The 12,197-nt window shown below is 41.7% G+C and overlaps 1 protein-coding gene across 3 annotated transcripts in view; it reads left to right on the top strand.

The window, feature by feature from the left end:
* The window catches only part of spock1 (SPARC (osteonectin), cwcv and kazal like domains proteoglycan 1), a 122,362-nt gene that overhangs the window by 72,159 nt on the left and 38,006 nt on the right, over positions 1-12,197 (top strand). For all 3 annotated transcript variants that reach the window (XM_084353319.1, XM_084353318.1, XM_084353317.1), the window contains exon 4: positions 6,793-6,873. In XM_084353319.1, coding sequence (XP_084209445.1) covers positions 6,793-6,873 — 81 coding nt within the window. The remainder of the gene's footprint in view (positions 1-6,792; positions 6,874-12,197) is intronic.

The following is a 12,197-nucleotide window of genomic DNA, read 5'->3' as shown; positions in this document are numbered from 1 at the left end:
TTCAGTGGAAGTCTGGCTCTGACGTGCAGTCTCTATAGTTGCTTTTGCTCAACTTTCCAACTACTCAGAGATCCGTGGCTGATATGGGAAGCCAAATAGATCATCTTGTACTTTGCATTTGGCTGGATTAAGAAAACATGACATAAATTATTTGAAGGCAGGATTTTGGCTTTTCAAAATATCCACTTATTCAAATTTCAGTTTGGGAGCAGATTAATTAATAATATAAACCGATTATAAATAAACAAATCTCATCAGATGCTGTATGACTACAGTAACACGCTGGTGTCACAGCACATATATTTGCTTTTCATGCGTCATTTATCCTAACATCATCCACATCAAGACATTTTAGCCATAAATTAAGTCACCTACATAATCTAAAATGTGACATGTTTTGTAGTTAGCGAGGTCACTTTAGGGTTAACTCTGAGTTTTCAGTGTTATGAATCTTATCCCTTTTTTAGTGGGATGCATCGCCATGGTAACTTATGCTGTATACCTAACCTGCTCTGGAGGAGGTTATGGTCGAGATAACAGATCAACACATATTAAAGCACAGCCCACTGGAAAATGGCTTTGTCATTCAAAGGATCCTCTGTTTACTCCCTTGTAGGAGGGCCCCCTTCTGTCTTCCTAATTTCATATTTTTCCTGTTGGCTGCAAGCAATGTCAAAGCCTTTTTTTACTGTGCTTCTTTATACTGATATCATCATACAACAGAGATGAATTCAAGCACTAAAGCCCTCTGCCTGTTAGATATTAAAGTAACGCTTTGAATTATGTATTTAAATGTATTTTTATTTGCTCCATTTGACACCACAGGGGTTGTTGCTGAAGTAATAAGGCAATAAGAATACATCTAAGCAGCTTAATTTAATGGAATACACAAATGTAATTATAGTCAGATCTATTCATGCCCTAATGATTATTAGTCTATTAATTTACAGATTCTACAGTCCTTCCTGCATTTGGCTGCTGTAGCTCTGGGTGCCTAGAGTTTGTTTTTAGCCAGTAGATTTGTCCCTGGAAAACCTGGGCTGACTTATCAAGTTGGTAATTGTGTCATGTGTCAGCTTAGCGAGATTACGATTGTTCGGGCTAGTGAAGCCAGATAACAGAAACGTAGCCTCGGTACGATGAACTCGCTTCGTAGTACAGGCCTCTGACTTGGATGACAAACGACAAAGATCACCTGGCTTTCTCCTTTCCGTATGTCCAAAGCTCATAAAATGCAAATGCAATTATCAATTTATATTTCGATTACTGCTCCTTTGGTCTAAATGCACTGAGTGGGATATTTAATGACAATTAAGTGACAGTGATAAAATTCGAGTTCTAGAAATAACACGCCACACTTAAATGTCACAACATCTCTTCTCTCCATCATGCAAATGCTCCAAAATCCTACATGACCTTGTTTCCATGGTGACAGCCCATTGACCTGTCTACGGATGGTTAACCTCTCTACATGTTATGTTTAATGCTGGATTCTTTAGTTCTGTAAGGAGGGAGGTGTGTGTGGGTGACACTGGCCTGTGTCCCAGAAAACCCAGCTCACCCCGTGGGTGTGATTAAACAGACATCTGCTGTTCTCAGATCAGGGCTTCTAATGTTCATAGTGTGCTAACGCACCACCCAAACCTAAGTCAGGACCGATGCGTGGGCAGTTACGTCATGTGGAAAAGGGTCAGTGTTTTACCTTAGAGAGCTGTAGTCCTAACGTCAGCCTCTGTTCTACTAGCTACTGTAACTCGGTGCAATCGCTCATTCTTTCATCTGTCTTTCTAAAGAAATTAAGTGTGTTCCTGGGGTCTTATATCGTTATTCATAGATAAATGAGCTTCCTCTACAGCTTTGGCTATTAGACTTTACGAAAATTAAACAAGGATTGCTTTGCGAACACAGAAGAAAACAACAGCCCCAATGAAAATTTACCAGCCCCATAATGTGGGTACTTGGTTGTCCATTTCCATTAAGTTCAACAAGCTCAACAAACGTATGCAACGTACAGTTGTCTCTGACCTGCTATCACAGACTAACACCAACCAACCACCGACTCGCCCACTATGTTGAACTGTGATGTTTAACTAATAGTTGCCTAGGTCTTATGGGAAATGATGTTCGTTAAAGGCCGCTAAAAGCAGAACTATTGAATAGCGAACAATATAATCTTTTTTTTTTTTAACAACTTTGCTGACAACTGAACTAACAAAGATTGTCAGATATATTTGAAAGCTCCAATAAAAGCTAGTAAAAGCAACTTTTCCAGAGATTATTCTGTCAAAACTGATATTTCCAATTTATATAAGTCAAATTAATAAGTTAAATGCTTCTCCTGGTTGGTGGTTAATGTTAGTGGAAAACTTTTACTGGAGAACTTTTTTGGTATTTATTTTAAGATTTTAAAATTAGTTTTATTTTTGGGGCAAAATCCAATATCTTGCAAGTTTTATCCATCATAACCAGACAAAGGAATATGAGAAAACACACCCGTCTTATTCTTTTTTTGTCCATTCAATACACACAGTGAGCTTATAAACACGCAGGAACACACACACACACATGCACAGATATACACACACACATACACACACAGATTTCAGTTGTTGCTTTCGCTCTCCGCCCACCTGTGACTGACTGCAGCAATCTGGAGTGAGAGCGGCTGCCATGACAGTCATTAAAATATCAGCACTGTCCTGACATTTACTTTTACTTTTCCAATTTACAAGGAGGAGAAAATACCTGCTGTCAAACACTCATTTGCACAAGCTGAAGACTATTGTTGACACAATTTAGTTTTTATGCCTCTGCTGCGTTGTCTGTCTGTCTGTCTGTCCCATTCCTGTGACTGCGATATCTCAAGAACACCTTGAGGGAGTTTGTAGTTATCATCCTTAACAAATCTTTGATAGAATAAGAACCAACTCGATGTCTAACCGTTTAGACACACCATGCTACAATCATGCGTCCTCGAGGTAAGCTCAGCATTGTTCCAGACTCAAACTCTGAATTTTGTTAATTTCTGGTTTTCCTACATCTGCATTATTCTGCTCGGTCCCATCTGTACTGTTGGAGAGTTGCCCTCAGAAGGCCTTTAAGCCTGAGAAGAGATGAGAAGGGAGAAGGAGTCCCTGGCAGCAGATAACCGTTGTACTGTCAGCAAGACCGATGTTAGAATCAGTATTCTGGCTATTTCATTCTGGGTTCTTGTATATGGGCATGCCCAACAGATTTGTGGGGCTGTGATTGCAATGCATTATCCAGAGAGCGCAGTCAAAGGGAGGATTACAAATGGCAGCCAGTGGCCCATTATCACAGCCGGTCCAGAAGAGCACAGGAGAGTCGAACTGGCACAGAGACACAACCAACAGGAGAGACGACATAGAGAAGACAATACAAGTTAAGTTCACAATTTTAATTTTCAGGTGTTTACTACTCCTGTCCATTTGCCTAATTAGATAACATAGTGAAGAAGCGGTTGCCATGGGAACAGTTTTTGGCAACAGAAACAGAAGTCATTTGTGATGCACTCTGGTTTGGCAGTCGCAGCCACAAACAAAGCCTCGAAAAATCTGGAGCTTCCAAATTGCCAATCAGCCTGATTAGACGTGACATTGTGTTTTCCCAGCAGAGTGTTCGTGGCTGTTATAAATTTCATCAGCTATTTCTCCAACTCGCTAAGCCAGCGTCTCTCTGAAGATATGCTGTCTGTCTGCTCCCATTTCTCATCGGTCCATCTTTAATCTCCTCCTAACTCTGTCACTGCTTCTTAATACATTCTCACATAACCATCTTTGATCTGCGCCCGGAGGAGCTAAAAGAATCTGAAAGAGAGAAAGTGATAAGAAAAGAGACAGATAGGACAACAAACAACGGCGAGAACCTCAGGTCTGTGTATTAAATGGAGTGTGAGCCGGAGCAAGAACAAATATCTCATTTCGGTGTAATGTGCTAAGGGCTTGTAGCTCGCTCTCCAGGCGTTCTTTAAACATTGTTTACCGCTCTGATTTTAATGGCTTGTTGGCCACATCATAAAAAGTGACTCAATATCCGCGACCCTCGGCTCAGCTCTTATCTCGCTCTTTCAGAGGGGTGAGCGCTCGCCGTGTTGAGTCTTCACACATAAATGGGACTATCAGCTGAAACGCACACGTACATGCTACAGTGATTTCAGGCGTACGCAGTAAATTAACTAGTCACACACACACACACACACGGGCGGTAATCAATGATACCGAGAGCCTGCTGAGACGCAGAGGAAGGAAATAGACAGTCACGCTGAGGGTATTGTTAATTTAATGAACAGATGAAGCCAATCATATCAGCAGAGCAGGTAAATGTCTGTTTAGGATGGAAAAGAAGAAATGGTATGGAAGAAGAGGCAGTGAGGAGCTAGTAGCCAAGAGATATGGTGATTTAGGAAGGGTAAATGTTTGCAGAGGGAGTGGTGTGAATCGTTACTGCCCAACACTTCCAGTTTAGAAAAGCGACAACAAACTCAAAGCAAAGCGAAGCTGTGAATCAATGGACTGCAGTGTGTGAACGCTGCTGAACAGGCTGTTTTCAAGGGGAGATACACACCACAATAGATTACATAGAGGGAAGACTGAATGTGTGTGTTTGTGTGTTTTGCCCTTTTGTGCCCTGTAGCAAATAGAGCCTCCCAATGAATCTCACAAATTAGGATAAATAAAAATTCAGAGGATGTGAGCAGACAGCCGTTGCTAGCGATCATAGCAGGAGCCCTCAGGCTAAACGCTGGCATGTGAAAGTGACAGTGGCATCGGAGAGTCTCCAGGGAGGGAGATACAATGCAGACACAAAGCCTACAGGGAGCACTTGAGAGCGATTGCTTGCACAGAGGATAACTCGGAGATAAGAAAGTCGTCCAATAATGAGGAGAAGAGGTCCGCCGAAGAGGAGAGAAAGGAGTGGAAGAATAATGAATAGAGGGCATATTGACAAAAAACAAAGTTGAACTAACTTTTTTGCCTCCACAACACACACACACACACACACACACGCACAGATCCTTACTTGTTCCTGCTCCTTATATACAGTCCATGGTCAGTCCTTGCTCAAAAGCCTTGCTCACTAATAAATACAGGAGATGGATGAGTTGGGGAGTTAATCATCTTGGGGTGTTAATGTCACAGCCTACAGACAGACATGACAAACTTCCTGTACCTCAGTGTTTGGCTGCTCTGCTCCCTCCCTGAGGCTCTGCCACCACTGGCCTGCTTCCATATGGGGTGTTGTACTGCGGTGTGTTAAGTGTTTGTGTGTAGGAAAGAAGATGGATGAGTGTTTTTGTATCTAGATGGATAGGTGCATTACTTTGCTTTCCCTTGGCTGAGTCTACTTGTTTTTGTGTTAGGTAATGATGCTGTGGTGATTATTCCTCTCAGACGAGAAAAATTATGTTGGTGTCACTTTGCAGCTCCGCCGAGTCCGGCTGGGGATTTTATAATGACTTTTAGGAGATTTTAAGTATTATATCAAAACAGAACATCTTTTGCATTGTGAATTTGGGGACATAAAAACAAGAACATTTTAGGAAATGCCTCCCTTTGATTACTTTCCATTCCATTGATACCTGTCTGTGCATTAAGTACAGAGCCGGAGACAGGAGACTCTGTTTGGCTTGCATCTATCGTATTCATATGACAAAAGACTTGACAGCTTTGCGGTCCTGGTACTCTGTGATAATTACATCCGTTAAGTTTTTTGATGGAACAAGGTGAGTTCAACTGATAGGCGCCTTATTTCTGTCGAAAAACAGAAAAAATCTGACAGAGATGTTTGTGGCCCTGGTAATCTCCTGAGAGCCAGAGGGGGGGAGGGAGGTCAGTGGGCCTCGATTAATTTACTGTTAGTTGCACCACAAAAGAGACAAGAATAACCTTGCTAGAATGCTATTTCCTAACTGTATGTTCAGTGGCTTTCCGGTGTTCAAGGGTTGTGCCTTGAACAAACAGCCAGTGACGCTGCTGATGCAGCAGACTGTGAGCTGTAGGTTCCCCATTAAAAACACACCTATTACTTTGGCTGTCGCAGCTGCAGTGTCTCTGGGCTCGTTATGTAGAGGGGACAGACACCTGGCTTGTCCGCTCTACCGAATGAACCCAGAGACACTTTTGCAGTGGGAGGAGCAGCAGAAGACCGGGACAGAGGCCGAAGAGGTCAGTGTGTTTACCCGGGAAATTACAACTCATGAACCGCCGTATCAGAACCACAAGAAAAACAGAAACAACCAGAGCTACTATGTGCAGTTTAAGTCAATTTTCGAGAACGCAACCAAAAAAAATAAAATAAAATCAGAGGCAGAGTAGGGTGAGTTTTTCACCAAGTCCGGTGATCTAATAACGCAGGTTGGACCGGAAGCGGGGTTAAATACCAAGCTTAGCGCTGTCCAAAGTTCAAAATAACCCACAACTCTAAAGTTCAGTAATTAATACGTTGTATCTTATTTATGTATGTTTATTGTATCTTGACACTCCTTTTTATTTTTTACATTAGTGTTTTCCTACGGATTTAACAAAAGAGATAATTAGAGAGCTTTAAAGGTGCTGGTGGTGTTTTTTATTAACTTTAGGCAGAGCCATGCTTGCTGTTTCCCCTTCCATACAGTCTTTATGTTAAGATAAGCTAATTGACTCCTGGCTCCAGCTATGTCAATCATAATGATGCCATCGTTTATAATCTTCTCATGCAAATTTCTCGAAAACTTAAGCATTAATGAGCTGTTGTAATTATTCAGTTTTTATTTCCTTGTCTGGCTTTTTTCAGAGCGACAGGCCGAACCTGACAGATATGGAAACCCAGTGACTACAGCTCACTCCAGCTCAGCCAAGAAGACGGTACAAGATGGTGAGTACAGGCAACATCATTTTGATCTGGGTGGGGAGGCTTTTTTAGTGTTTGGAAGACATAACATGTAGCAAAAAGTTGGTTTTACTGCAACCATCCTGTTCTTGTTGTTAAAGCTTATTTTATTAATCTGATTAAGCTCTGATTTACTGTCGTGCTGGGCTATAATGATCTTAGTGCTGATCTATTTGACTTGTAGTGAGATCCACAGTGAGATCATTCCCGATTACCAGTTTTAATGAGAAATAAATGCTTTGATAGCCAGTCATTGATGTTCCACAACAGAGTGTAGCATTACTTAACATTGAGCTTAAATTGTTCTGCTCTGCTGTCTCGGCTGCAGATCCCATAAAACGGTGGGTATAATACAGCAGTGTTTAGCACAATTAGTTCTCCACCCTGTCTCAGGTTGGTGTGCAGAGATGTCAGCGTGGAGGAGAGAGATAGCCAAGCTCACAACTTGTAGTCTGAACCAGATAGAGCATGGCGAATGCGCACAGGATGATCAAAGCTAGCGCCTTCAGTAACATGGAGCTATTTCCAGGGTTAGCGTCAGTACTAACATCATGGTCTGTTAGTGCAGGGCGAACGTGGAAATTGTAATTTGAGATTTAGCAAGTGGGCAGTGCTGGAGTAAAGATTTCCCTCTTCAGAACACAGTAGAGTATCTGTCAGTTCTGGTGTTTGTGCTCGCAGCTTAGCAGAATTTAACAAGCTAGCGTGGGTGCAGTGGGCTGAAATCCTCTGTAGTATTGTCTGTATAGATTACCGAAGTAAAATAAGATACATTTAAATTTCTCTACTAAGAGACAACAAATTTAACTGACTTGAGAGTATATGGAGCATGTATTCAGTTCATTTACTTTTATTTTGTCTTTAATTAAGTATAGTTGCTGTTACTTTTGTACTTGCTGAGTTTTCATCAGACTTAAAGAAACATTTTGTAACTTTTTTCCCTTAAAATAACATTTTAAATCATGTTGATGGTACAGTGTCTTGTAATAGGGTGAATATTGTCTCTGTCTCAGCCACTCAGCCCCACATCATACTGTAAAAAGATGAATTAATATTATTGGATATTGTCATGGTGAAAACAAGGCTAGCACACCTTATGACCCAAAAAGGCTGTCAGCTGAACTCATGGCGCACCCAAAAAACTTTAAAGACAGCAGAACAGAGTTATTTATTTAAACAAGTTAAAACGCCAAAGAGCTTTTTTGTTACACCACATGCAGATAAGTTTTGCCACAACGAGGCCCCAGGGTGCTGCGTAAATGAAGACAGCGTTTGCAATTGGAAAACTAAATGGGGAACCAATGCAATGTGACTGACGCACACATTGTGTTCTGTTCGTTAGGTAATTAAAAAACCAATAACACGTGTTTTCATCTAATTCAGTGGGAGATGAGATGCATGGTAACATGCAGTAATCCACAGCATCAAAGCCTAGATAATATTGTGCCACTGTGAGAGTCAGCCTGAATGAATCGCTATGTTTTCTCAGTACATCCTCATGCACTTGAGTCAGTTCAGACTCAGATGTCGGGGTTGGGCTGTGTTGAAGGTTTGGTTATTTTTAGTGTAGCATTTACAGATGTTCTTGTTTTCAGTGTCAGCTCTGATGAAACCTGTAGAGCTGCTTCCCTTTCATTTTTTGGCGAATGTTGCCCTCGTTGAAAGCTGCAATTCAGAGATTTAGATGAAAATGTGCTTTCAAAACTGAAAGAGCATCATTCTGAAAAGAGTGAACATGTCAGACAGTGACTCATGAACGCCAAAATCTCAGTAGCTCGTGTAGAAATGTAGGTGAGTCGCCAGTGTTGACCCCCCAGGTGCTGTATGGGCAACAAGCCCAAACTCATTTTTTTTCTTTTAAATTGAGCAAAACGTGACATTTTGCATTACATATCGTATGAACTCTCCTTTGTTCCCCAGTCTACACTGTGGTGTGAGTCAGTGTGTAGTGAAGTAGTCTTGCTGCAGGCATACTGTTCAGTTCAGCAAATGGATTTAGTCTTTTAGAAAAAGTGTAAAGAATGAAGAGAAAAGGGTTTTTAACCTTTGAATACAGTGAATACAGTCTGGGGTTTCTCCTATTAGTCACTTTACTACATGCTTCAGGCAAAAGGATGATGCACTGGACATGAGGTGTGGAGAGTAGATGGAGCTAGAGGAGATACAGGGCTCTCTGATCTACTCTTACTTATTCACGCTTACACACACAGACACACACAGACACACACACACACACACGTCAGCTTCAGATTAATGAATGCTTCAGTCTAGGACAGTGCAAAAACATTTAATTATCCCTGACACTGAAGGTGAGGCAGGAGGTTCAGATCTGCCATCCACCTGTGTGTGTGTGTGTGTGTGTGTGTGTGTGTGTGTGTGTGAGAGAGAGAGAGAGAGAGAGAGAGGACAGGTAAAAGAAGAAGAGATAACCATGTGTCAATGAGCCAAAGAATCGCCTGTAAGTCAAACGTGTGCTCTTTCATTGTGACCTCTCCTGAAACTGACTAAAGGTCAACCTGACACGAACTCCTTGTCTGGCAGCAACACATGGTCGGTTGGGAGCTTAGAGGAGCTTTTCTTAACGAAGACAAAAAACAGACAACTTGACATTGTACAAGTATAAAAAAAAAAAGTCTGGGATGAATAATATTAAACTTTCCCGTCCTGCACAGCTGAATACCCTTTACTTCTGACCCTTCTATGATCAGCTGGCCAAAATATACGGCAGCTTTATTCAGTCGAGGAGTTCGATTTAATACAAAAGAAGAATGAAGTTACTCTGCATTAAAATGTCAACAATGACAAAAATGTAACATTTTACACTCAGGATAGTGATGCACGTTGAGATCTGTGCTCGGCTTGGCTCTTGGTGCTTGTGCCACTTTGGTCCCGACTGAAATATGTTAAAAATTATTTGATCCTTCGACTTTTTCTCTTGAGCCACCTTGAGGTTGACATATGAGGTTTAGATCAATTACCATGAAATTTAAGCAAGACATTCATGGTCCCCTCAGGATGAACTGTTTTATTTTGTTCAGTATTTTGGTTAAAATTCCTGCACACCTCATGCCATTCCCATCAGCCTCAGCTGTATTTTTATGTTTAGTACGAAGAACATTTTAAAATGCTAAAACTACTGAAGTAAGATGGAGAACGTTTTTACATTATACCTGCTGGCGTTAGTACTTGGCTCAGTACAGCCTGACATAGCCACTAGAATGGCTCTTAAGCCCCATTTCCACCGAGCAGTCCGGTTCAGTTCATTTCAGTTTGTTAACGATTGCTTTTCCATTGTCAAAAGATGTGGATGGTACCAAAACAACTGTTCAGTTTGTTACCCTTCTGTTGAGGTGCCTAGCTCGCTGATCTGATACTAAAAGGTGCAGTTAAAACACTGCAGACCACTAATCGGTCAGTCCAAACAACCAGAGTGGTCTCGTCCTCTGCACTCTCTCTGCACAGGATTTCACAAACTCCTGTTTTTCAATAGTCTTCTCTCAGGCAAAGCCAGTTTCCTTGTAATAGCAACACGTGTATGCTGTGTGTAGAGATTGTGTGGTCGAGCAAGAGAGAGTGAGCAGCAGAAAAGAGATGATGAATGCGAGCAGAGTGGAGGAAAAATGGTCATCAGTTGGTGTATGCTGTCAGTCTGGCGGTAATATACAGTACAGGTCACAGTGTGTCAGTTAATAAATGCAGCAGCTTCTCAAGAATTAAGGCCAGTCTCCCCTGTTGATTTCCAACCGCTGGAAAAGTGAAAGCAGTTATCCTGAAGCCAGCCATGAACAACCCCACCTACATTTAAGGGTACTGTCAACAGTGGAAACACAGAGCAGATCTGGCATTCAGGTAGTTACCACAGGATATGTAGGGTTCAAAGGGTATTATACCGAAAGTACTTTGGTGAAAACGCAGCATTTATGTGAGAGACAGAATGCAAAGGGTATTTTAGAGGTTCAATACAAAGTCAAAGGAAAAACGCCATCAGACATAAATTTGCTGTGAGCAGCGGGAATTTACAGTGTTACAACTTCGCACATAACTTGAAGCTTTATGTATTCAGTTGTTAAATGTAACCATCGTAGCTATCCTACAGCTAGTTTCTGTACAGTCGGTACGTTGGCTGGCTCACTGTCTGTCCGAACACACCTTTAGTCAAAGATATGATCTTGAAGTGATCAGTACACACATTGAAACATGTGAATAGTAGGGTGAGCGTTCTTATGAAAGCCTAGTAATGATTTTGAATTCTGGGTACCCAAACAGATAACCTTTGTTAACCACAGACACGGACCTGTTAGCCACGATGAAGACCTTACAACCCGGCCTAACTGGCAGCTTGTTTCGGCAAACTTCCTGCTCTTTTCTTTGTGAGGGTGGACGCAGCTTCGAATTCAACCTTTGCTTGTGTCTCTTTGAGAGTGTGCATGTTCCTACCAAACAGGCCAATTTCATGCATAATCTATTTTATTTACGCTCCCTCAGTTCTCCATGATGACGGTTAGAATTGTAAACACACTTCAAGCGAAACAGGTTATGTTTAACTTCATGTAGACTGTGACGATTAGCAACTTCCACTTGAAATTAGTGTCTTCTTGTTTGCGCATGTTGGCCTTAAATGCATCTTTGCTCCATTGCTTTGAAGTTGTCTTCAAAGACTGTTTGATTATTTGCTTTCATGGCGTTCCTTTAAAAATGCTTTGCTGCCAGCAACAGCTTCACAAAACATCCTCTTTCAGGGCTTTTCACAATAAAGTGTGCGTGCGCACGTGCTGCTGTGTGCATAATGGTTGTGTGGCAGTGATGAATATTCAGTTAGTGAACGATAGTCAATAGCCTCCCTCTCTCCAGATATTTTTCTCCCCCGTAAGCCAATGTGGTTTCTTCCCTGACATTCAAGCTGAAGCAGCCTGTTTATCTTCTCCATTCCTCAGTTACATCCACAATAATATGATTTGCCCATGTTTTCAATAATTAATTTTATGGATGGTGAATCCGTTCTATCACTGCATCCTCCCAGAGGCCCTCTCTGCGCTTTCATCCCTCCATCATTCCTCTCTTGTCATCCCTCGCTCCACTGCCTCTCGTAGGCCAAACAGTCGGACCCGGAGGATCGTTCACAAAGCAGAGCCAGAATCAGATTTTATCTCCTCCTGATCTGTTTGTCTTTCTGTTCGCTCTCTCTCCATCTCTTGTTTCTCCCAGTCGCCCCCTGGTAAAAGACACGAAACACCTTTTTAATTAGTTTATCAAAGCCCGAAAGTGATGCTCATTTTTCTAATAACAGCTGAGAATATGTCCTTTGGGAA

The sequence above is a fragment of the Pagrus pagrus genome, assembly GCF_965226575.1.
Source record: "Pagrus pagrus genome assembly, chromosome: 5".
Lineage (NCBI taxonomy): Eukaryota > Metazoa > Chordata > Actinopteri > Spariformes > Sparidae > Pagrus > Pagrus pagrus.
Note: the sequence above shows the minus strand (reverse complement) of the source record. Positions and strands in the feature narration are given on the sequence as shown.